The following is a 26,755-nucleotide window of genomic DNA, read 5'->3' on the forward strand; positions in this document are numbered from 1 at the left end:
CTCTTCATAGCTATTATTGAAATGACTACCAGTTAAACAAGACAACATACATGCTGATAGAAGGTGCAAGAACAAAGCAACAAAATCATTAAGAACTCCATGATATGCAGACGTTTCTCCCTGTTCTCAAAATCATTAAGAAACACTCTACATAACTTGGTATGGCACATTTTTCAACACAATGCCCATGTTCCCAAAATGTTCTACCAAATGCATACAACATGACATGATACATGAATAAACTAAGAAAAATGAGAACAAAAAAACGGGGCAGCAGAAAAAGATATGATACATGAGTCGGCCTTTATTTACTTCAAGAAATGTGGAGATTATTATGGTTATTATGTCTATTATCAAAGGACTATTGTACAACAGGTTACCAGTTCCTGTGTTATAATGTATTTTTTAGGATGAATAAATTGCATAATGTTCAATACATGTAATGTAAGATTTTCATCTTTTCTTGGATATAATATATTGTTTACATTATAGGCAAAGTACTCTAGATTGATTTAAAAACAGTCACCAAAATAAAAGAGAAAAATTCACTACAGTGTTCTTCCATATGTTCACAAAAATACATGATCGCACCAACAAAATGTAGCCTCCTAAATAGACGAAACAAAATTGAAGAGATCGAGATAATTATAGTTTCAACCAATAGATTCACAGACAGATATATAGCCTGAGCCAATATCCAGAATTCAGATGGAATTGGATTGTCAAAATTTAAATAGCACATCTCATTGTCCACAGATTAAAGTCAAAATAAATGAAAATATGGTGATTATTGGATTCTAATTTGTCAAATTCATTGGAACACTCTTGTTTGTACCCTGGTGTCTTATTAGATTGCCACACTTTTGAACCATAATGTCCTATACGATAATAACAACTAGAACCACATCAGTTCTTCATCTATTCAATTGACTAATAACTATTGAACTCCAATGCAAAATGGCATCCATCCAACATTGACATGGAGCACGCATTCTCAAAATGACAATCTAGAGAAACCAGGTTTTTCACAACCTCAATAAATGACATCATAATGACTTCCCCCACCCCATGACTCCTCACCTTCCAAGGTAAGTATACTCTCACGGATGCCCAAAATTTCAAAATTCTACTCTTCTAAAGAGGATATCACTACTTATAGCAAGTTCCTCTAATCATTTCCGCTACTGGTCTCCATCGTTAATCCTAACAGTTCAATGTGGTGATGCTTAATATTCTTCACCTGAAACTGCTTAAAGAGCATGGGACCACAAAATGAAAGTTGACATATCAAAAGGCTTGCATCAATACTCCTAGTGAAACATGTATTTTCCTTAGAGAGACAACCCTCCAATCAGGTAGTCTGTTCTCAGAATGCTACATCACCAGATCCCATGCCACCTTTGATTTGACGGATGATCCAAAAAGGACAAGATAAAGGTCCAAACTTAACATAAAAGATATGAGTTTTAGCATAAAATCTTAACATAGATGATTAAAGATTGTTTTTAAAATTAATCCACCAAACATTATATAAGAAAGGTAAGTCAATAAGTATTTGTACGTATCAAAAAAGAGAGTCAACAAGTAGTTGCAAGGAGCTTGCAAGAAAGCATTCTCATGGTGGTATCTTATCAAGCTCAAAATGCTTCCTAGTACATTTATTTACTTTTAGGTCCACCTTTTCCTAAGAAATTGACACAATAACCAACTGATGCAAGGTTGTGCTGCACCTTGGTACCCATGTATCTAGTCCCATATATCCAAAATGGATCCAAGCGAAAACAAAAGGTCAAGTCATATCAGCACCAAAACAATTAAACCTCAAATGCATGCTCAAGATGTTGACAAGGATAAAACAATACCCATTAACCAGAAATTCAATGCAACAAGCCAATCAAGGAGTAGGACTATTAATTCCAATTGCTGCTATACTGATTATAAAGTTATTTTTTTAAAAAAAAAGGGTATACACATACAGCTAACAGCATATAACAAAGTTTTGTGATTATTTCAACATTGAGTTTTAGACAAAGATTTCAGCACACATACAAGAGTCAAATGCAAATAAGGATATGGGGTGCCAAATATTTCAAAAACCTAAAATTATAGCAACACAAACTAGGCCCACATGTTACAGAACATATATGTATGTAATTTTTTTTGATAAGTAACAGAACACATATGTATGTTGAGAGAGTGTATAAATTAAAACTATCATTGATATCGTGTGAAATGTACACAAACTCATAACTGTATTCACAAGCTCGCTTCACAAACAAAATCGGCCCTGTGCACTACGCCACATTACAAAAGAACAAGAGTAAAAACCATTGGCAGCAGTGCCTTATCAGCCCAATTAGGGGTGATGCCCCAGATTTTCCACAATTAGGGGTGTCAAGTAACGATTATAGTATAAGAAGAATCCACCAAACATGACCAAAGGGTCTCACTCATCATCTCATTTCTATTCTGCCACTCGCCCCAATCAAAATTCCAATCACCATATAAGTTCAACCATGCCAGAATGCAAAATTGCCACAAATCATGTTATAGAAATCATACGCTGAGACTAAGAGGTACCCATTCACAAAGTTCCAGCTTAAAAAATAATCATAAATAAAACTGAATTAATTGAAGCTCAAAGTCTTCAAATTCAACAACAAAAGGTACCGGAATAAGCTAAAATTAAAACCAATTCCTCATCAAAACATTGATATTGGAAAAAAGGGAATTTATTATAAACTAACTGACGAAACATGATTCAAGTCAAAGTAACCAAAAAATAGCCAGTAAATAAACATTGATAAAGCTTCAGAGAAAGATCCCAATTAAACAGTAAAAGTCAAAACAACCTTTATTTCAACTACATACCATAATATAAACAACCACAGAAAGAGCAGAGCCCCCGTTCCTTCCCAACCCCAGCACTTTAAACAAAAACCCTCATCGTCATCATCGTCGCCATTATCATTAGCATCAAAATCAGAGAAGAAAAAAAAGAAGCAGCATGTGGATCCGAATTGACCATACCACCCAGAAGATCGGAGACTCACTCGGATTCAGATGATCCGGAAGAGGAGGAGGCCTCGAGCTGGAGACGCTCGAGGGCCTTCTGGTGAGCCCAGGTCTCGATGGTGAGATCGGGCTTGGCGTTGAGGCCGACGCCGAGGATAACGATGGTGAGGAAGCTGGTTATGTAGCAGGGCAGCTCCCAGTCCTCCCACTTGCGCGACTGGCCCGGTGGCAGTGGCGTTCGGTTGAAGAGGTATCCCTTCGGCCGCTCCTCGTGCCCCGGGCTCGTCCACCGGCTCGATCCTGTGGTGGATGCGCCGCCACGGATACGCAGGGCTCCCACCAGGCGCTGGCGGAGCATGCTGGAGGCGCTGCTTATGGGCATGCTTGGTTGGTGTTTTTTCGCCTCTTAGGTTTTGCTTGAGGACTGACGGTCGGACTCTCACCGAAAGGAGAGGCACTACGAGAGAGTGAGAAATGTTGTGGCCATTTGTTTTTGTTTATCGAAAATACATTTTGGCCCTAACTACTACTAATTTTTTTATTTACACCACCAATTTTTTTTAAAATGTCATTTCAATACCTAAAACTAAAAGTCCCCTATACCAGTATTTTTATTTTTTATTTTTTTATTTCAATCTTTCTTTTTAAAATACTCTCAAAATTAAAAATAATCATAAGTTAAAAGAAAATAAGAAATAAAATTTTAAAAAATACCAAAATAAAATAAACAAACAAAACTGAAAAGAAAAAAAATTAAAAAACAAAAGCTAATGGTTGGTCATGGCCACTGGCCAGCACTTGTATTTTTTTATTTAAAAAAAAATACTAATTCTAATTTGTATAACTTAATAATTATAATAGGGGGATATTATAGTATTTTCATAATAAAGTAGTCATTTGAACTACCTTTTTTTTATTAATTTTAACTATTCTCACTAATAGAATGACCTTTTTGGCATGGAGGGATAGTTTAAAGTAGTGCTGATAAATTTTAACATGACTCACAAATTAGACACAAATATAATACAAAATTAGTTAGTTATGGTCGAAGAATTTAACCAATTTAACTAAATGAGAAGTGAGAAATAATAAAAAATAAAATAGCTCCCTTAAAAAGTGATGCTACATTTAGCTTTTTTTTTTTTTTTTTTGCTCTTCCAATCAAATATCAATTTTGCAATTTTTTTTTTTTTGCTAATCCAATGTAGATGGTTTTTTACGAATTTGATTAGTCATTTTAGATAAAAATAACATTTGATTTTTCTATTGTGAATGCTTTAAGAGATGTATATTTCATGCAAATTGCTCATTGTCCCAAGACAAAGATATTTGTAATTCAAATTAGATTACACAACTTTATAAATTCCTAAATCAGAAACAAATGGGTAGCCTTCTGCTTCATGGTGTGAGTGCAACAATTTTTTTTTTTTTTTTTTTTTTTCAGCCCTCCTCTCCAAGGCAAGGCCCCTGTAGTGCAAACTCCGGTCCCGTGCACCGCACGCTCGGGAATTTCCCTACACAGAGCTGATTAAATCGCTGACTTTTCACTAGAGGGTGTGATCCCAAAAGATTGTTTGCACCTATAAAGCGTTGAACCTTAGACCTTGATGAAGAGAGCAAGATATTACATTCGGAGACTCATCTTATTATGAGTCTGTCCAGAATGGTAATGAGATATTACAGCCAAGAGATTACAATCTGCACTCGACTCCTCTGAAATCATGTCAGTAAAGAAGTGTGTATCATTCCTGGCTTTTGCTTTCATCTCCAACCATAAAGAATTGTACATGCAGCCGGTTCAAAGATAACCTCAACAAGACTCAGAGAAACCCTAGGAGGTTCCTTGTCTTCCCAGCAATTTTTCATGTCAGAATCCAACCTAGATCCATCTTTATGTCCATGCGTACATATTTCCTGAATTTTCTATAATTAATGCAGCATGGCCTTTTTTTTCCAGACTATGGTTGTTTGCTCACCTCATCATTCATCTAAGAATCATATTACTTCTGTTTTTAAAACAGAGAGTAATATTTGAGAATCCTTATTCCATCATCGAAGGGGTCGTTGGATTGCTTACCAAAAAGAATCTTCAACACTCACCGCTCACCAGTAATCTCCACAAGAACAAATCCCTCCAACGATTTTATGAAACCGCTTTTTGTCCCTCAAAGTCACTTCCCTCCCATTAATCTTTGAGACAAATTTTGCAAAATTATGGCAATCAACACATATCCTGAGGTTTTTAATGATGCGAACTGGCATTCCTTTAGCTGTAGCAATCAGCCCAAAAGCCAAAGCCAGTTTTTCACTGTGGCCGAGGAGTAACTTTTCCTTCTGCTCCTCATCAACATCATATAAAACACAACTCAAATCAGGAACATAACCAGCTTCCTTAAACTTGACTGATAACTCCCTCACCATCGTAAGCACCTCTTCTATTCTGGGATGGGATCGATCACTTGCGTGAAAAGTATGAAGCATTTGATCAAGCTCAATCCAGCTTCTTCCTGGCTCCTTTTTGACAGCCTTTTCCTTCATCAACTTCCTTAAAGTTCTTACATCTTCCCATCTCCCAGCAGAAGCATATAAATTGGAGAGAATCACATAATTCCCAGAATTTTCAGGCTCAATTTCTAAAAGCCGACGGCCCACAGACTCGCCCATCTCAACATTCGAGTGGATACTACAAGCACCTAAAAGCAAACCCCATATAGCAGCCGTTGGCTCAAAAGGCATCTCTTCTATAAAGTTAAAAGCCTCTTCTAATTTCCCTGCACGCCCTAGCAAATCAACAACACACCCATAATGCTCAATCTCTGGCTCAACCCCAATTTTCCCATTTTCCATCTCATAGAAAACATCCAGCCCCTTTTCTTCCAACCCTCCATGGCTACAACCAGATAAAACAGCCAAGATAGTGACACGGTCAGGTTTGACTTTATTTTCAACTCTCATCAATTCGAAAAGCTCAACCACCTCTCTTACCATCCCATGCTTGCTATATGCCACGAGCATTGCATTCCATGAGATAGCAGTTCTCTCAGGCATACTATCAAAGATCCTTCTTGAGTAGGTAAGACTTCCACATTTTGAGTACATATCAATCAGAGAGTTTTGAAGAACCACATATGAGGGCAGTTCAGAACGAAGGACATGGCTGTGAACTTGCTTGCCATGATCTAAAGCAGCAAGCCCAGATAATGCAGTTAAAACACTGGCATAAGTGATATAACTTGAGCTCATTCCTTCTATCTGCAACCTACGGAATAGCTCGAGTGCCTCTTCATCAAGCCCAAGTTGGGCATAGCCTGAGATTATAGCAGTACAAGAAACAACATCCCTTTCCGGCAAGTTTTCAAAAACTTCGCGAGCTTCATGAATTCTACCAGCTTTGGCATACATGTCAAGAAGTGAGTTTCCAACATATATAAAGGATTCAAAACCTGTCTTGATTATGAAACAATGGACTTGCCTTCCCAGGTTAAGCCCATTTGAACCTCTACAAGAAGTAAGCACAGTACTGAAGGTGAACGCATTAGGCTCTGTACCTGCAAGAAGTTTGCCTTTGTACATGAAGGGAGAAAGAAAAAGAAGAAAAAACAAGTTGCTAATCTACTGTAATAGCTGGAGCTAAGCTGCAGAAAACAGAAAAAAAATCCACCTTGCCATCTAACAACCAATTAAGGTATTTCAGGCATTGCAGATTAAGATCAAATTCTTTTGAGATTTCACACCATTTAAACTCCCATGTGCTCACTTTAATATAAGAAGAACTTGTTCTTTTGTACGTAAGGAGAATCATCTTCAAACATTTCTCATTTACTCACATTTGAGTTTGAGCCTTCAAAAGCTATGGAATCTGAATTATTTATTATGCATACTATGTGTAATTTCTAAAGACCCCTATATGCTTTTATAAGTCCAATTACAATAAGGAATGTTGCAATAAACCTGCCGCTTCAAAACTTCTTGAAACCAAAGTCAAGAAAGGCATTCATCCCAGTCAGTTACCTCACCATCCCCTATTATTGCTCGCAGGCATGCCTATAAAAATAAAAAATAAAAAATCCAATGGTTGGTTGCGACTGTAATATCAGTATTGTGGGATAAAAATATAGTTCTAGCATTATTCATACGATAAAAAGAGATGCTAAGCCAATTTGAAATAGATAGACACGTCAATGTTTCCACAGTCCCACAATAATTTCAAAATTTGAACAATTCCAAATACACCCAATCGCATACATTGGACATGAAATTTCAAAAGTACCTGATCTCAACATCTGCTCAAAGAGATTCAAGGCCTCGGAGGAATAACCCCTCTGACAATAAGCCGTAATCAAGGCTGTCCACGACACCACGTTCCGTTCAGGCATTTCATCGAGCACTTTCCGCGCATCACCCAAAGACTCACACTTAGCGTATAACACAATCAGCCTGGTCCCAAGGTAAACAGGAGGGAGATAACAGGTTTTGATCATGTGGGCCTGGACCCTTTGGCCTCCTCTGATGGCCCTTTGATTCACGCACTCGTTTAAGAGCGTGTCGTAGCCGTCGAACACCATTTCAGGACCTTGAAGGGCCATCTCTAGAAGGGCTTCTCTTAGTTTACCCTTGGAGCACAGAGATTTCAAATCTGGTGAGCTCGGCGGGAAGGAGGAAAGGGTAAGTTGGCGGGTACATGGGTTAAAGATAGAAGAAAATGAGACATGTTTGGGATGATGGAAAAAGCAATTGATTTTCCGAAGCATATTTCGGAATTAGATGTAATGGTTAAGTAGCATGCAGTACTAAAATCCAGTGTTTTTTTTTTTTTTTTGACATGTCTACACAAGGAAAAGGGGAGGAAAAATTCGAACTAGCGACTTTCGTTTTATGAGGCGTAGTTCACAGCTGATTGAGCTACCCATTAGAGACAACTCTCCAGTGTTTTTGAAAAGAAATGATATATTGTGCGGACGTTATAAGATATAGCAGTCTTTGTATTATTATTATTTTTATTTTTATTTTTTTGAAGTTAATCATGAAAATTTCATTAAGATCACAAAAATTACTCTTGCTTTGCAAGTATAGTAGTTTGAATGAAAAAAAAATGACTTTCTTCTATCCATATTTTTCATGTCAGGTCTGTATCTTAAGAGCTGTATATTTCATGCAAATTGCTCACTATCCCAAGACAAAGATATTTGTAATTTAAATTAGATTACAAAACCTTATAAATTTCTAAATCAGAAACAAATGGATAGCCTTCTACTTCATGGCGTGAGTGCAACAATTAAATCTCTTATTCCGAGTCTGCACTCTTGACTGCTCTGAAATCATGTCAGTAAAGAAGTGTATATCATTCCTGGCTTTTGCTTTTATCTCCAACCATAAAGAATTCTACATGCAGCAGGTTCAAAGATAACCTGAACAAGACTCAGAGAAACCCTAGGTGGTTCCTTGTCTTCCAAGCAATTTTTCATGTCAGAATCCAACCTATATCTTTATGTCCATGCTACATAGTTCCTGAATTTTCTATAAATGCAGCATGACCTTTTTTTTTCCAGACTATGGTTGTTTGCTCATCTCATCCTTTGTCTAAGAATCGTATTACTTCTCTTTTTTTTAAAATAGAGAGTAATATTTGAGGGTCCTTATTCCATCATCAAAGGGGTCGATGGATTACTTCGCATCAAGAATCTTTAACACTCACCGCTCACCAGTAATCTCCACAAGAACAAATCCCTCCAATGATTTTATGAAACCGCTTTTTGTCCCTCAAAGTCACTTCTCTCCCATTAATCTTTGAGACAAATTTTGCAAAATTATGGCAATCAACACATATCCTGAGGTTTTTAATGATGCGAACTGGCATTCCTTTAGCTGTAGCAATCAGACCAAAAGCCAAAGCCAGTTTTTCACTGTGGCCAAGGAGTAACTTTTCCTTCTGCTCCTCATCAACATCATATAAAACACAACTCAAATCAGGAACATAACCAGCTTCCTTAAACTTGACTGATAACTCCCTCACCTTCGCAAATGCCTCTTCTCTTCTGGGATGGGATCGATCACTTGCATGAAAAGTATGAAGCATTTGATCAAGCTCAATCCAGCTTCTTCCTGGCTCCTTTTTGACAGCCTTCTCCTTCATCAACTTCCTTAAAGTTCTTACATCTTCCCATCTCCCAGCAGAAGCATATAAATTGGAAAGAATAACATAATTCCCAGAATTTTCAGGCTCAATTTCTAAGAGCTGACGGCCCACAGACTCACCCATCTCAACATTCGAGTGAACACTACAAGCACCTAAAAGAGAACCCCATATAGCAGCCGTTGGCTCAAAAGGCATCTCTTCTATAAATTTAAAAGCCTCTTCTAATTTCCCTGCACGCCCTAGCAAATCAACAACACATCCATAATGCTCAATCTCTGGCTCAACCCCAATTTTCCCATTTTTCATCTCATAGAAAACATCCAGCCCCTTTTCTTCCAACCCTCCATGGCTACAACCTGATAAAACAGCCAAGATAGTGACACTGTCAGGTTTGACTTTATTTTCATCTCTCATCAATTCGAAAAGCTCAACCACCTCTCTTCCCATCCCATGCTTGCTATATGCCACGAGCATTGCATTCCATGAGATAGCAGTTCTCTCAGGCATACTATCAAAGATCCTTCTTGAGTAGGTAAGACTTCCACATTTTGAGTACATATCAATCAAAGAGTTCTGAAGAACCACATATGAGGGCAGTTCAGAACGAAGGACATGGCTGTGAACTTGCTTGCCATGATCTAAAGCAGCAAGCCCAGATAATGCAGTTAAAACACTGGCATAAGTGACATAATTTGAACTCATTCCTTCTATCTGCAACCTACGGAATAGCTCGAGTGCCTCTTCATCAAGCCCAAGTTGGGCATAGCCTGAGATTATAGCAGTACAAGAAACAACATCCCTTTCCGGCAAGTTTTCAAAAACTCTGCGAGCTTCATGAATTCTACCAGCTTTGGCATACATGTCAAGAAGTGAGCTTCCAACATATATATAGGATTCAAAACCTGTCTTGATTATGAAACAATGGACTTGCCTTCCCAGGTTAAGCCCATTTGAACCCATACAAGAAGTAAGCACAGTAGCGAATGTGAACTCATTAGGCTCTGTACCTGCAAGAAGTTTGCCTTAGTACATGAAGGGAGAAAGAAAAAGAAGAAAAAACAAGTTGCGAATCTACTGTAATAGCTGGAGCTAAGCTGCAGAAAACAGAAAAGAAAAATCCACCTTGCCATCTAACAACCAATTAGGGTATTTCAGGCATCGCAGATTGAGATCAAATTCTTTTGACATTTCACACCATTTAAAATCCCATGTGAGAACTTGTTCTTTTGTACATAAGGAGAATCATCTTCAAACATTTCTCATTTACTCACATTTGAGTTTGAGCCTTCAAAAGCTATGGAATCTGAATTATTTATTATGCATACTATGTGTAATTTCTAAAGACCCCCTACTTCTATAAGTCCAATTACGATAAGGAATGTGGCAATAAACCTGCCGCTTCAAATCTTCTTGAAAGCAAAGTCAAGAAAGGCATTCATCCCAGTCAGTTACCTCACCATCCCCTATTGCTCGCAGGCATGCCTATAAAAATAAAAAATAAAAAATCCAATGGTTGGTTGCAACTGTAATATCATTATTGTGAGATAAAAATATAGTTTCTGGCATTACTCGTACGAAAAAAAATGCTAAGCCAATTTTTAATAGATAGAGACGTCAATGTTTCCACAGTCCCACAATAATTTCAAATTTTGAACAATACCAAATACACCCAATCGCATACATTGGACATGAAATTTCAAAAGTACCTGATCTCAACATCTGTACAAAGAGATTCAAGGCCTCGGAGGAAAAACCCCTCTGACAATAAGCCGTAATCAAGGCTGTCCACGACACCACATTCCGTTCAGGCATTTCTTCGAGCACTTTCCGCGCATCACCCAAAGACTGACACTTGGTATATAGTACAATCAACCTGGTCCTGAGGTATACAGGAGGGAAATAGCAGGTTTTGATCATGTGGGCCTGGACCCTTTGGCCTCCTCTGATGGCTCTTTGATTCACGCACTCGTTTAAGAGCGTGTTGTAGCCGTCGAACACCATTTCATGGCCTTGAAGGGCCATCTCTAGAAGGGCTTCTCTTAGTTTACCGTTGGAAGACAGAGATTTCAAATCTGGTGAGCTCGGCGGGAAGGAGGAAAGGGTAAGTTGGCGGGTACATGGGTTAGAGATGGAAGAAAATGAGACATGTTTGGGATGATGGAAAAAGCAATTGATTTTCCGAAGCATATTTCGGAATTAGATGTAACGGTTAAGTAGCATGCAGTACTAGAATCTTAGAATTTAGAAATTAGAACACTTTATGGGTTTCTTTCGCATATTGAAGCATCAAACGCCATAAAACTGGGCCCGCTCTCCGGTGTTTTTAAGAGAAATGATATATTGCGGACGTTATAAGCTATAGCAGTCTTTGTATTATTATTATTATTATTATTTTTTGAAGTTAATCATCAAAATTTCATTAAGATCACAAAAATTACTCTTGCTTTGCAAGTATAGTACTTTGAATGAAAAAAAAAAATGACTTTCTTCTATCCCTACTTTATCTAGAGAGAGATAGATCACTGCTTTCGCTAACTGATGAACTGCTTTGTTCACCTACCTTTTGATATAATCAATCTGCCACAATTGAAGATTGTTTAATATGACCCTAATGTTTTCTACTAGCTGCCCATATTGATTTTAGCAAGATCCCTCATGGCGCAAAACTTGTTTAATTTCTAGCGCATCTCCCTCAATAATTACCCTTTGGTATCCCAACTCACATCCAAGAGCGACCGCCTTCCAAGTTACCAGCGCTTCCGCTACCTTTGGGCCTGTAATAAAAGACATTGTTGTACACATTAAAGCCCGAACAAGTCCCGTTACATCTCTATGATCACCCCACCCCATTTCCTTGTATTTTTTGGTGAATACAAAATTTTCTTCAAATTGAATTGATTTTTCTTTTTTCCCTTTTTTTTTTCAAATTCAGCCAATTAATCTGACATATTTTAAAACGTAGCAAAAGGAAAAAGTAATCACTTTTATTTTGCCTCAAGAATCACACAAAACGTTGGATGAAGAAGCGTTCTTTTTATTTATCAGAGTCATTTTCAGTAAAAATGTGCACCCTTCATTTTCATGGAAAAATACTCATCCATCTCCATTCTTCCCCATCAAAAGAATACATTAAGCAAATATGCCCCCCTCCCTCCCTACCACTCACTCTTCACTGTCTATACAAACCTGAACGAAAATTATACAAAGAAATGTTATTCACAGTCGAAGGCCTGAAATCAAGAGGATTATTCCAGCGCCGTGACCGGTCATCGGACCATCTCATGTTAACATTTTCGACCTCCAAGCCTTCAATGTGTTCCATGATGATCCCAGCAGTGCTGTGATGAACAAGCCCCTGGCATCCTGGTCTGTAATCTACCAATCCATCAGCATAATTTGTCCATCTTCTGTAAGTGAAGTTCACATTTGTGAATCTCAGATTGCTTAGTAGCCCATGTTTAGAACCCGACAAGAAGACACCATTTTCAGAAGTTGCAGTGATGTTGATGAAAACTAGATTAGAGACTGAACCCTCCTTTGAAGTCTTGTGTCTTGGGCAGGTTGTCACATATATAGGCTCTGCTCTTCCCCACCATGATGGATCATAGTATCTTGTGCTTATATTTATATTTGAGAAGGTAATGTCGCTTACATTTCCTGCACAAGGCCAATGTTCATGTTACAATCTGTCTGTCTCCAAAGCAGTATTTATAGCAAGAGTAATTTACCTCCATCACGTATCTGCAATGCCAGCCCTCTGTGAGACTCTACAATTGTGATTCTGTCAAAAACCAGACCCTTGAAATCAAACGAGCTAGCACTACCAAATTTGATTGCTGAAGATTTTGTTCGAATCCAACAGTCGGTGGCTGTCAGGTTATGAAGAGGGGAAGTGTATGTCTTTGGACAGATAGCATCATCTCCTGTATCGATGTGGCACCTTGTAATGACTGTATTATTTGAATCCTCTATATCCATCCCATCATTGTTGGGTGTATTAAAGTTCCCATAGATTGAAACGTCATGAATGTAAGTGTTTTCACACCTTACAATGTGCAAGCTGCAATCATATTCATGCAATCTATTCATTAGATACACAGCACTTGACTATGATGCAGTGAATCATAGTTGATCAATCCAATTCAACTATACTACCCATTTGCAAGAATAAACGTATGGAATAGGAAATATGGATGACTCAAAAGACAAAAATCAAGCCAATCATAGCCAACAAGACAACAAATCCAACACAAATCATCGAGAAATGATGCTTAAAGGAAGAGTAAAAGTGAATAGTAGAGACCGAGATGTAGATACTTTGGAAAAGTCGGTAGTAAAATATAAAATGGTGATTCTTTAGCTAAAATGAAGAAAAAAAACAAAAAAAAAAATCCTATTTGGACAAGATGGAAAAGGAAACTAGAAGTATCAAATCTCTCTCACCTCAGGCTACACTATCAAACTTATTAACAACAATTTTGCTTGCTCTCTCGACTTAAATACGAACTTTTTTAATGAACTACTGAATCCTATTGGGGTTATTTCTCTTGTCCCCTGGCCTCACCACCCCAAAATATCCTTTGGTAGATTTAATGAGATTTCCTTACACCATTAAGACATGTTGTTTCAGTTGTAACATAACCAGGGGATCTTTCAATTACCTGTTGTCATCAAAACAGACTGAAGAAGATTTAAAACAAAATACAATGAGCCAGGAAAAGCTCAAATCGTAGCTAAATGGGAACTGATCATTGTAGGAATCCTGCCAAGTACGCACAATGTCAATCCAACTAAATCATTTATCAAGAAAAGGAAAAAGAAGCAATCTCACCGATCTAGCTTTGTTTGATAACACCTTTTCCGTTTCTATTTTGTTTTCTCTTTTCAAAACAAAAATATTAACAAACAACCCAAAATCCAAATACTTACAAAACAATTTTCACCTGTATTTCACATCATAACACTTTTTCGAAACAAAAAACACCTTAAAAAAGAATCAAGAAACGGAGTCTAAGACGGATCAATGCATGTCCCATCCATTACTTGGATGAAACATTTCATATATGAACAACTACACTAAAGACACAATTAATGAGTAATGCTATATGTAGGATTTTTATCTCTCTTTTATCCTCCAAAGGTGATGTTTTTAAAATCACCATTAGATCTGACATAGCAGATCATCACGAATGAAAAGACTAAATTGATCATTATTGAAATAAAAATAAATTTAGAATTCTTTTAGAATTTTTGGAATTTAATTGAAACCATGCTATACTTCAGAGAATAAAAATAAAGGGAACTGCACCTGCCCCTCTTGAATTATCATTTCAAATGCAATTTACTCCTTAAATTTTAAAAAAAAAACAAAATTGCAATTGACGTCCTAAACTACTTGCCCCTTTCACTTATCTTCCTACTTATATAATTTTCTGTTAACTTCGACAAAAAATGGGTGAAATTTCCATTATACCTCCGTGAAATGTGTGAAAATATCAAAATGCCCCCTGATAAGATGAGTGAAAATTACCAAAATGCCCTTGAACTAATTTTTTTTTTTTAAAAAAAAAATCATCTGCCTATTTTCTGTTTGATTCAACTAAATGTTTTAAACGGGGGGGTGGAGTTAATTGAAAGGGACAAGTAGTTTAGATCATTTTTGATAAGTAGTTTAGATAATTAATTATAAAATTTAAGAAGACATTAACAATTGAGATGATGGTACATGAATAATTGTAGTTTCCTATAAAAATATAAATCAGGCAATAATATCAAGCCATAGACAAGCGTGACCCGTCGGCCATTCTTGTCTGTTAGCAAGTTGACCAGTCGGAGGATTTAGCGTGAGGTTGGGACCCAGGCTCCGCTGGTGGGCCCTTTTCGGCAAGGAATCGTGTAGCTCAGTGGATAAGTGTAAAGACGGTGAGGTGAGCCTAAATCATACTTGATCCTTCCCTATTCGCATGTACAGATAACAGTTTTGAGTTTTCTGACTGCCAAATGATACACCGCCACGTCTCATCTAGACCAGCGAAATGGCATCAAAGGGGACAGGGACGTATGCCAAGTTGACAACACATGTACCTGTGAGGCCCGTAAGAGCAAATATTTTTGCCCTGGTATCCTTTTGATTAAATGCATTTGCCTATATAGCCTTGTCTTCTCATTTTTTGTATTCAGACCTATATTTTGTCTTACTATTTCAGCAAATCTCACTTAGACTATAGTGAGGCACAACTCCATCTTTTGCTTCAAGCTAATGTAAAAAGAAACAATATCTCTTTCAGGTGTCTTAAGCAGCTAAGCTTATAGATTACGAAGATGAATTGTTAATTGTAAATGAACAATCTAAATTTCGTTTTGTAATTTAAAAATACAAAACTATATTATTATGCAACCATCGCCACTTTACCAGCTTCATCGTTGTGTATGGTCACTATTAGTTTTTCACCCCCACCATTAGAGTGGCTAGCGATCCTTTTGATTGTTTTGGAGTGGGCGAATCACCGTTTTTTATCGCGAGGCGATTTAGCCACTCCAATTAACCTTTGGAAGTAGCCGAACTACAAAGGGGTAGCCAACCACCCTCAAAGGGTCAAGCTGCCGCTTTAGTCACATGAGTGGTGACCTTTGAGAGGTCATTACCGTGTTTCGACCACCCTCTAAGGGTGGCTGAACCGAACCTAACCTAACAATCATATGGTCATTTAGACATACGGGAATGACCGAACCGAACCGAACCTGACCTAACCGTCGTATGGTCATTTAGAAAGTTTTTATACCAGGAATTTTTTTTTACTACTCATGCATCGACTAGATACTTAAATTCAAGGAGGGAATATTAATAGAAATGGAGGGGTAAAAATGCAATATCATCACCTCTTCCACACAATCATGGCAAATTAGGAAACTATCCAGCCCCAAAAGAAGAAAAAAGAAAAAGAAAAAGAGGAGTTGAGAGTCAAAATACGCACCACCAATAGGCCGGCTCTCTGAGCGTGACGTTCCAAACCCTAACGTTGGTGCACCCAAGGAAGCCAACCAGCCTGGGCCTGCACTCGTCCCCAAGACAAGCCCCGGTCCGGTTCCAGCTGACCATCACGTTCTTCTTCTCGTCGAACCTCTTCACGAACCCCAGCCCTTGGCCATCCACCACTCCGCCGCCCGTGATCCCCACGTCGCTCGCGTTCTCCGCCACCACCACGTACCATCTCCACGCCTCCCAAGGGTAGTCCTCCATTCTCTTGCCGCCCAGGAGCGTGGCGCCGTCTTGGACTTCCAGAACGACGCCGGATCTCAGGAAGATCGTGGCCGTCAGGTACTTGCCGGGCGGGAAGGTGACGCGGCACGGGGTGGAGGCGGAGGAGCAGGTGCAGGTGTCGATGGCCGATTGGATGGCCTTCGTGTCGTAGTGGCGCCCGTCGCCGATGGCCCCGAAGTCCCTGACGGATAGGGTGGTTGGGTGTGGGAGAGTGGAGAGTGGGAGCTGGAATTTGGGTGAGGTGGCGGGGTGTGATTGGGCGGGGCGGAATGAGGAGAGGATCAGGAGGAGGAGTAATGGGGTGGCCATCTGTGGTTGGTTGGTCTTGAAAGATTTGGAAAAAGTTTTGGTTTTCATCACCTAAAAAGATTGCTGACTTGATTTAATTTATAGATTAGTACATGCTTTTTGGCTAATCTGTACAGATTATAATTATCTTAACAGAAACTATATCAGTGATATTGCTAAACATAGAGCTATTTTTATAATTTTAAAAAAATTATAAATTCTCAAATTATGAAATTTAGGCGACTTTTAAGAATGAAAACGTTTCGAAAATATCACATATAAAAAGAGTGGAAACTCGAGATAGCCAGAATTTTTTTTTATTTTCAATATTACGCTTATTTTTTAAAAAACTAACAACGCAGTTTTAGTTTTTTTTTTTTTAACTTATTTTTTTAACATAAAGAGCAAGAACCCGAATTTTTTTTCCCAGGGTAATACCCATTTGGGGTTGAGATGTGTTTGGGTGATTAATTTGACCGTTGGATTGGGTTAATGGGTTTGTAATGTCAAATATAAACTTCGTTTTCAATGCTCAGAGCTGTGAATTTTAATATTTTAATGCTTAACAACTAACATATCTACCTTGGTAGCTTTGATGGTTACATTGCAACATTATTAATCTTATCTATTTACGCTTGCATGATCCACCAACTGTCCGGTTTGTGTCCTGCCCGATCGACTGACTGTTGCTTGGTCCACCTCGACGCGCGCTCCACCACCTTGCTACCCGGATCCGCCAATGCCCATCACACCTTTTGCACTGGATCCGTCTCTCCAAATGTGGTTTGATTTCGGTTCTCTCTGATTATTTTTTTCATTTCTGGTTGTTCTATTTCTTTTTCTTTATGTCTGTCTTTTGCCGTGTATTTTGGTGTGTTATTTTTGTTGCCTTGCCTGTTTGTTACACTTTGTGGGCGATGCTCTTGGGGGATTCACTTAAACTCTCCCTAGTTTGTTTTGTGTGCAACACCCGATCTCCTCTGCGCCCGCTCTATCGCCCATCGTCCGTTGTCGGGTCTTTCCTCGTGTCCCCCCGCGATGAGCTCCAACAACACCTTCCACACCGGTTTCCGGCCAGCACGCGATCGGCTTCCTTCCTGCTGCCGTTTCCCGCTTAGAGCCTGTTTGGGATTGCGTTTAAGAAATAGAATTTTTAAATCAAAAAAGAGCTTTTGGACAAAAGCTTCATTTTTAAGATTTTCTCAAAAGTGTTTTTAGTCATTTTTAAGCTTTTTGGACCCTTAAAAGCGTTTTTAATTTTTTTACTAAACGGGTATTTTTTTATTCAAACGAGCTTTTTGAGTGTTAAAAACACTTTTAGACCTCTTAAACGCAATTCCAAACAGGCCCTTAGTGTGATTCTCCAGTTTTTTTTCTGTTTTGTTGGTTTCCATTTGTTGTTTGTCCCTTTTTTTCTATTCTGTTTTAGTCCCTTTATTTCCCTGTACGCTTTTATTTCCTTTTTTTGCGTATAATAATCCTCTTTCCCCTCTCGATCTGCATGCGTGATGCCCTCTGGATTATTTGCTATGGTCCAGACCTTTGGGTTGTGGATATAAACGTTATTCCGGCTTTCGGGTTGAGGGGGAAGAGTTTCGGTTGGGGGTTTGTCTACCCTCAGTTCCGAGGAATAAGCACTACTTAGAGCATTCCCAATGGAAGAGCCAAATGTTACTTTTATCTATAATAGCTCTTCAAATGTTCAAAAAACCTCCCACATTGGATGAGCCAAAAATATATGTAAAATAGATATTTGATTAGAAGAGCTAAAAAAAAAGTTAAATGTAGCAGCACTTTTTAAGGGAACCATTTTCTTTTTTAGTGTTTCTCTCTCCTGCTTTATCATTTTCCCAAATCTTTTCCCACCTTTTTTTTAGAAATATAGCTAATCGGATGTGGAGACACTTAAAAATGGCTTAGCTAAACTAGATAAAAGTGAGTTTTGAAGAGCCATTTTACATAAAAATATGGCTCTTCCATTGGGAATGCTCTTATACATTAGTTTGAGTCTATTTGACACAGATCTGTTTTTTAATATGTAAATTAGTCATGAGTTAGTGGATTGATTTTGGATCTAGAATGTAATATGTCATTTGTGAAGCTTGTAACCTCGTAGCTTTAACTATAATTGCTTATAAGAGCTTTATGCTCATGATGATTTCTATAAATAAAACTGATATGAATTTCCTATATATATATATATATATATAGACACAGACACACGCGAGGTGAGGGGAAAATGTGAGATATTATTCATTTTATTAGAAGAGTTTGATACGTCATTGACGTTATAATCTCTACAGATGCTACCTCACGACACTGTCGCATTCATATAGATTATCAATCGCCGTTAAATAGATTTGAGTTGAAAAAAAAATTAAAGAAAATTTTCCAATCTAAGACACAAAACAAAACGCATTTATTACTTATTTGACATGTTTGAATCGACTAATATTTTAATTTGTTTTCAAATAATTGACATAAAAAATTATTTAAAACACGTCACATTAATCGATATGATATAGGTGTGAGTGTTAATCTAACATTTGCTTTTTTTTTTTTTTTTTTCTTTTTTTTTAATACAAAAAGTATTGTGAGTGTTGAGTCTCATGTGAAAGTACAAAGAAAAATAGTACTTAATTTACATAAGTAGACTTATAGCTTATTTGAGTGTGCGTTTGAAGAGCCTAAAAGTGCGTTTAATATTCAAAAAGTTCGTTTGAAGAAAAAAGTACACGTTTAGTAAAAGAAATTGAAAATGCTTTTTTAAGAGTCAAAAAAAATGGCTAAAACACATTTTTGATAAAAACTTAAAAATAAAACTTTTACAAAAAAAACACATTTTGATTTAAAAGCTATATTTAAATTTAATCACAAACAGGCTATTAATATATCATTTTTTAAAAACTCCCCCATCAAAGTTTCCAATCACTCGGCAGAGCAGACGAAGTTAACTCTTTCTTAAAACTCAAAAACTTGAAAATGTTTACGCATAACCCTCTCAGAAGCAACATTTGAGAGACTGATTGAAAGAGATGGGATGGGATTTCAATGAGTTTTGTTCCTTCAAGAAACCAAGAGCAGCACAACAATCCACTTCTGTTTTGGTTTGGCAAAGGAACAGTTCAAATCATATGATTCTTCTTCTTCTTCTCTTCAGGTAAGTTAAGACATTTAAAAACAAAAAGAAAAGAAAAATAAATAAAAAATCTGAAAAGCCAAAAACTTTTATAGGAAGCTGGGGGCCATTAGGCAATAGCAGTTCATACTGCCTAGCCCAATCAGGCATGACAGAACTTCCAGAATCACATGGCCAAGACAACCATTTCCGGCCTCAACACAATATAAAAAACTCCAACTCATCTAAAAGAAACCAAGAAAAAGTGCCAGATTATTCCTGGGCATAAGTACAAGCGGGGACTTCAAAAAGAAACCAGATATCTTGACAGCAGAAATGAAGAAAGAAGGTAGCTTCCATAAAACAAGTTTGTAATATGGTTTTACAACATAAGACAATCGATCATCTTAAGAAGCAAGTACAAGATTGAATGGCCCTCGAAGTTAGTATATATAGTAAGAGATATAAAGATGATATATAAGAATAACATCCGAAATTTCATCCTCTCTAGTAGAGTGAAATCCAGGTTTCCAACTGACTCTTGACAAATAGAAGACATGAAAACCCATGATGAATGTTGACGCTTCCCCTCTACTTCTTGCTAACAGCTAATACTATATTGGATATATACACTATTAGCTACTGGTGGAAATTCACTATGCCTTCACAGCTCCATCTTCACCTGATTTGAGTGCAGAGACGCTGCAGCACAGTAACAAATTTAAGTTTATAATATTTAAATTCCTCTTCTTTCAAAAAGCATCCAAATGGCCAATGCTAATAGTATCAAATATTATCAGTGTACTAAGCCTAGTAACATACTAATTCAGCTGTTAATTATGTATAAAATGATGCTCCAAATAGAGCCTTACTAGCTTCTTTTTATATGGAATGTGTATTAGAATGTTAAAGAATAATGTAATCATCTGTAAGATGGTTCTACATTTTTCCTCATTTTCGCAACTGCTAGAAAGAACTATCCTATGTAATAAAATTTCTGTAATAATGTGATACTAAAAATAAATGGAATGAAACCCTTTTCAATCTTTCATGTGGTTTTCAATAACTAACATTTACTTTCAGCACCAACATGCATTGTCTGAGAGGTAAGGATACTGCACTATCTCGAATTATTTGACTTGTTAATAAATAAGCATAATAGTTTCACATGTGAATCCTGTTGCTAATGGTTGTTAAATGATTTTTTTAATGATGTAGGTTTGGAAGGGGTAATATGCAGTAGAGGCCTGATTAAGCTGAACTCTAATGTACCTGAATTTGCTGAGTCATAACTCAAAAGTGAGTTCTCTGGAGTAATGAAAGTATGGTTGTCTTCTTCCCTCCCCCAAAGGGGTTGGTGAAGTGCATCAAAATGCCATTGCTGTTGATAGTGCTGTCTGTTTCCATCGAATGGGATTTCTGACCATACTAGAGGAGAAACCATGCCGGGGAAATTACTGTCCACTAAAGATCCACCCTGGATAAAAATGAGAATAAAGCTACAATGTTAAATTAAGGGAAGTACTTGCTCCAGCAAATTACTGTAGTGGGTCAAAGTATCTGAATCACAACACTGTAACTTGACCAAGGAAAGCTAGAGACCATACAAGTAACTATAAAAAGTCATCAGTAATAAATATTATCCGCTGATCCACGACTAGGCCCCTTGACTTAAACAATGCCAATCACGTCATACCACACCATACTATTCAAGAGTATTCACTACTCGGGCAATCCAGTAGTGAAGGGGTAAGCTGGAGGTACCATTTCTATCGGAACAATGCAGTTCCTTAATTGGTGTGGCATAATATGAAGAGACTACATCAGTGGCAGATCACTTAATTGTGAAACTTCTACCCCACCATAACTGTGTTGAGCCTTAATGTTTGGATCCATCATTACAGGTGTCCCACTAAAATTAATACAACAGAAAAAGACAAAGAAATTGGCTACCGTAACCATTTTAATCAATCCCATTTAAATGAACAATTGAAGATGCAAATGGAAACAGATGAGAGATAAAATAGGTGGTCCAAATCTGGCAAACAGTCCTGGCATATATTAATGGTGGAAAACAGACATTTAAAAACGTGGGTGGGAATCTGTAATTTGGATTAAAATATGCCTGTTTCCCATGTCACCAACTATATAGAGTGGCACTCATTGCCAGTCCACACTGGAATTGATAAGAAAATAATCATCAATCCAAAACCACCAAAATAACGAAGAACATGATGCTGTATAGCAGCTCTCGAGAGAAACATGGTGCTCAATAAAACAAGGTGCAGATAAAGAATTGCGGATTTGTGCAGGTAGCACATATTGAAAAACACCTCCATAGCAGAAAACCTAAGTGTTAATAACAATAACCAAGAGCGTTATATTTTCCCCCCAGTTTCCCTTTTTTTCTAATAAAGGAAAGGTCATAAAGAAATAGAAGTATTTGGAAGCTTACTTCTGTAGCAAATAAACTGTCAAGGTTGAAATCAATTCTCGGGTTCACTGCCGCAAGTCTCATTGATAAGAACTGAAACCAAAGAACTATTTCATCAGAAGAAGATCCAGCCAATAGAGGATTATTTTAAACATTATTACTATACAATTTTAAGATCATTGAAATTTGCCAGCTCTTGTAGAGCTGAATTTCATCTCACATGGTTTGTTTCCTTTTTCACTTGACTTATTTACTCCAGGCTGATGAAGAAAAAAAAAACATATATTTTTTATGTCATTTAATAGATAAAGTATATATGAATAGATAAAATCAAAATTAATACTCTCCACAGTCTGAATTATCAAGCCTCAGAAATGTGTAAGGAGATGACTGTAAAGCCCAGAAAATTATATAACCCACCAATTCCCTAATTAGCAAAAGCTTAATATTATCAGTTCCAAGACAACGAAGCACCTTTTTTTTTTTCCCCTTATGAAATGAAAATGTTAAGAAAAAGACACTGAAACTCTTTTTTCAGGGCAAGCAATGTCTTAATGAGCCTATCCAGTGGTTAAGTCCTCCCATCTTCCACTGTTGCCGAAGAACCCATCTATGAGCCTTATCTAGAAACATTTTCCACAAAGTTTTTTTTTCCAAGTTTGAACCTTCTCATAGAAATATTAAAACCATATCTTTAAATGTATGGGGTGAGTCTGACCTCAACTTGACGTTGTAGGGATTGTACATGGTTGATAATTTCATCCAGAACCAATGCTGTACCAGAAATCTGCATAGCAAATCTTTTTCGGGTGAGTAAATTTTTAATTGATAAGCATATCTATTTCAGAGCAATTTTCCAATAAACTTTCAATTGATTCAAAGTATTCTGCAAAGAATGCCTGACCGATAGAGATTTTTTAATTCCTTTGACACTATGAGATGAAACATAACACTTGGTCATTGGTTGCTCTTTGTCATAATGAACTGTGTAAGGTCCTAAAATATAAAAAGGATTCAACCTTTTTTGTTAGGTAATTATTAATTATACTGACATCTGGAAGCATTTACTGATTAAAAAAATTTAAACAGCAACACTCATAGCATGTAAGAGATGTCTGCAAAAGTTTTTCAGCATGACCATAATACAGCCTTCTTATCAAAATCTCCAGTGATGCATGCATGACAACTTATGTTCAAATCCTAACTTGGTTCTAATTTTCAAATATCAACTCCCATTGGCCTAAAATTCAGGAAAATGGGTATTACTAGCTAAAACTTAAATAGAAGAAAAAGCCGGAACTTGGTAAAGCATGTTAACCCTGATAAAAACACATGTGAGAAATAAAATAAAAACTTCTGGAGAGACAGAAATTGCTCTTAGAAATTGTTTATATGGGTATCAAGCACCTAGCCAAGTAGCCATAGACATATAAACTGAAGGAATAATTCATGTTAAGCCTGAGGGGTGCCCCGTGCCCCTATTTTGGCCTTTATCTTAAATAACTCATATGGTATATATGGCCTTCAAAAGCACTTCAAGAATAATGTTATTCTTCATACTAAATTTCACATCTGCTTTACGTCAGCCGATATAATGTGTTTTAAGTGACTTTCTATATTAACCACTTGAAAAAACAAAAACAAAAAACAAAAGCGTTTTATGGTCATCATTAAGGATTGGACACCAAACCACTAAGCGGTAAGAGTACCATGCACACCCACAAGTGGGATCGAAATTTGCCTTTGTATATGGGACCCATATATATGCAAATTCAACATGCCAACTTTATGTGTCTCCCCACAGCTTCAAAGCAGCTTCCGTCTAGCATATTCCCATGGCTAAAAAAAATCTACAGCCTACCCGGCGAAGGGTATTTTCGTCATTAAAAAAAGGCTATAAATCATCTCTAATGTAAATATGTCAAAAAGTGTGGAAAATACGTCACAGAAAATGACCTAGCCAAGACAAAATGGATAAATAGAATGACGAAATGAACCCCCAGGAAAGCGAAATTAACGAGACTGCCATTTTGTCACCGCCCACTTGACACTTCCCTTGGTACAAAAGCAACCACTTTTGCGTAAAGGCGACAAGGACAGAACCGTTATTAACAAAGCGGGTAATTCCAAGGACATAATCGCGCTTTTTAAGAGACAATCGGACAGGTAAGACAGAGGAGCAAAACACAATCACCGATTAATGATGAGATTAGGACTAATTAACAGACATTAACAGACCTTGCTGCAGCCGGGGACCAGCTCCTGAAGCAGCTTCATCCGAGCATTAATCTTCTCTCTCCTCGCCTGCAAATTAATTAACCAAAAAGTAAAAAATATCGTAATCAGAGAAATACTTAAGATAAGTAATAGCGTGATTAGAGTTTAATTAAGAGAATACTCGCTCTGCTAAGCTATGGCTGTCTGTGGCTTGACCGCGACGAGCTCGGACGTGTACGTAAGGAAGCTTCTCGGCGTCTTGAGAGCTTTCGCTCTTGCTCTTCTTCGAGGACCCTTTGCCCTAATTGGAAACAGAAGGCCCAAGGGTTAGTTCAAGTTTTAGCAAAAAGGGTATGGTCTGAAAAAATCTAGAAACCCTAGAAGTTTTACCTTCTTCTCGCGCTCCTTCCGCTTCGTTGACCTCTGGGTCTTGTTCTCCGTAGTTGGATCGGAAACCAACGGCTGGGACGACGAGTCGGGGTTCGAGTCGGTCTCGGCGGGCTCGCTCTTCACCTTCTCCAAGTTCGCGCTCGAATTTGACGGCACCGAGCTCGTCTCCGGCGAGTGCTCACCGGCGGCGAAGACCGACAACTTGGCGGCGCGTTCGATTAGGGCTTTGTTCGAAGGGAAGGTGAGATTGCCGCTGACGGAGGTGAGGAAGGGTTTGCGGTCGTCGTCGATTCGGTGGAGGGGGTCGCCGGAGAGCGGCGCCGGAGCTCCGTCGACAGATTGCGAGTGGAGGAGCTCCATGGCCTGGGTCGTCGGGAGCTCGAGAAGTGCGGTGAAGGAGCTCGCGTTTTCCGGCGGTACGGTCATGAGCCGCTGGATTTCCTCGCGAAATTGGAGGAATTCGAATCCGTTTTCGTCGGGTTGGGACCGGTTGGAGTTGGATCCGGCTACAATTCCTGGATGTGGATCCATCGGAAGCTCCAATCTCTTCGAATTCGATTAAATTGGTCGCTAATTGGACCAAAACCACCTCAATTTTGATGGAAAACAAATACTCACTTGACTAATTTCAAAGAATTGCAACTCCAACGCAAAGGTAATGCCCAAATTCCAGTGGCAAAGCGATTTCGGAACCCTAATCAAGCTCCAAGGTAATGAGGGTAAGCTTGAGGGAAATGGAGTGGAAGAGATTGAGGAGAGAGAGAGAGAGAGAGAGGTTGAAAGGTGCTTGAAATGTTGCTCTGTATGCAAGTTTATATGAAAGAGTTATGGGGACGTCACAGGTACTTCAATGGCGGTCAATCAGTTTCTCTGTGTTTTCTCGATTTCTCTGTTTCTGCGTCTCTGAGTGATTACTTCTCAGCCATTTGAAGTATAGCGAAAGCAACGTTGCTTCGGTGCCCTGTTTACTTATAAGAGTGTTTTCTTTTTCTTTTTCTTTTTTTCTCCTTTTCTTCTTTAAAAAAAAATTAAAAAACAGAGAGGGACAGTGGCCATTGCTTGTACGGTTCCAACTGTACAGTTCTTTGAGTTGAGGTAGAAAAAGGAAAGGGAAGGGAAGGGATTCTCATACATTTTCAGTGCTCTTTTCTAACACCATGCTTTAATAAATTATTAATTATTATTCTTTTCTATCATGTGTTCATTTAAACGAGATAATATCTATAATTTCTTAGGATTTGTTTAATAGGTTAGGTTAACATGTTAATCATTTAAATATGCACTTCATTTTATATTTAGATATTGTTAATTTCTACTCCTAATTACGCTATTAAGCAATTCTATTTCTACATGGCACGCCCTCTCTTATTATTTGCTCGAATTTGTTAGAAATTGAACATAAAGTTTATAGATTTGAGGTGAGTGTAATTTACACCACATTCATTCCACATTTTTTATTTATTTATTCATTAGCAAGTCGAGGCGGGGCAGGGCGGAGTGTGGCGAGCAGAAAGAGATAATAATAGGAAAAGGGAAATTTATATTGCTTTAGAAGTACTAAATGAAAATGATCACTCACCAGTCATTGAAGTAAAGAAGAGTAAAGGGAACTCTTTGTGCTGGAGCCCATTTCACAAATAGAGAGCTAGTAATCGTATTGCACTGGAAGTCTGGACCACATGTGCGAACCGCAATGGGAGAACCGTACCGTCTGCGGTCTAAATTAAATCTTGGGCCGTAAATTACTGTTTCGGTCCCAGCGGGCAGGGACCGGACACGAACCAAGACCCGACACAGTTTTAAATCGTTGAAGACGTCCCGTCATTTTCTTGCATTTATAGGCAGGATTATACATTATTATAATTTATAAATAACCTTTACGTAGATGCTCACAAA

General features: G+C 37.8%; 5 protein-coding genes across 5 annotated transcripts; all 5 read right to left on the reverse strand.

Moving 5' to 3' along the window:
• Positions 1-2,772: 2,772 nt before the first annotated feature.
• LOC132192354 (uncharacterized) lies at positions 2,773-3,490 on the reverse strand. Its single transcript, XM_059607669.1, has one exon. The coding sequence runs from the start codon at positions 3,395-3,397 to the stop codon at positions 3,050-3,052; it is 348 nt and encodes a 115-aa protein (XP_059463652.1). The 5' UTR covers positions 3,398-3,490; the 3' UTR covers positions 2,773-3,049.
• A 1,018-nt stretch (positions 3,491-4,508) lies between these two features.
• LOC132192357 (putative pentatricopeptide repeat-containing protein At3g13770, mitochondrial) lies at positions 4,509-7,766 on the reverse strand. The gene is made up of 2 exons (XM_059607671.1): positions 7,286-7,766; positions 4,509-6,563 (listed from the first exon to the last, which is right to left on the reverse strand). The coding sequence occupies exons 1-2, from the start codon at positions 7,764-7,766 to the stop codon at positions 5,119-5,121; spliced, it is 1,926 nt and encodes a 641-aa protein (XP_059463654.1). The 3' UTR covers positions 4,509-5,118.
• A 368-nt stretch (positions 7,767-8,134) lies between these two features.
• On the reverse strand, positions 8,135-11,447 carry LOC132192320 (putative pentatricopeptide repeat-containing protein At3g13770, mitochondrial). Its single transcript, XM_059607617.1, has 2 exons — positions 10,858-11,447; positions 8,135-10,158 (listed from the first exon to the last, which is right to left on the reverse strand). The coding sequence occupies exons 1-2, from the start codon at positions 11,336-11,338 to the stop codon at positions 8,714-8,716; spliced, it is 1,926 nt and encodes a 641-aa protein (XP_059463600.1). The 5' UTR covers positions 11,339-11,447; the 3' UTR covers positions 8,135-8,713.
• Positions 11,448-12,202: 755 nt separating this feature from the next.
• On the reverse strand, positions 12,203-16,870 carry LOC132192070 (uncharacterized). Its single transcript, XM_059607267.1, has 3 exons — positions 16,126-16,870; positions 12,880-13,211; positions 12,203-12,808 (listed from the first exon to the last, which is right to left on the reverse strand). Exons 1-3 carry the CDS (start codon positions 16,767-16,769, stop codon positions 12,321-12,323), a joined length of 1,464 nt encoding a protein of 487 aa, XP_059463250.1. The 5' UTR covers positions 16,770-16,870; the 3' UTR covers positions 12,203-12,320.
• A 3,285-nt stretch (positions 16,871-20,155) lies between these two features.
• On the reverse strand, positions 20,156-25,842 carry LOC132191805 (transcription factor bHLH48-like). The gene is made up of 7 exons (XM_059606909.1): positions 24,860-25,842; positions 24,651-24,770; positions 24,491-24,556; positions 22,971-23,039; positions 22,274-22,345; positions 21,091-21,295; positions 20,156-20,520 (listed from the first exon to the last, which is right to left on the reverse strand). The coding sequence occupies exons 1-7, from the start codon at positions 25,388-25,390 to the stop codon at positions 20,483-20,485; spliced, it is 1,101 nt and encodes a 366-aa protein (XP_059462892.1). The 5' UTR covers positions 25,391-25,842; the 3' UTR covers positions 20,156-20,482.
• Positions 25,843-26,755: the final 913 nt, after the last annotated feature.

Source organism: Corylus avellana, chromosome ca9, assembly GCF_901000735.1.
Source record: "Corylus avellana chromosome ca9, CavTom2PMs-1.0".
Lineage (NCBI taxonomy): Eukaryota > Viridiplantae > Streptophyta > Magnoliopsida > Fagales > Betulaceae > Corylus > Corylus avellana.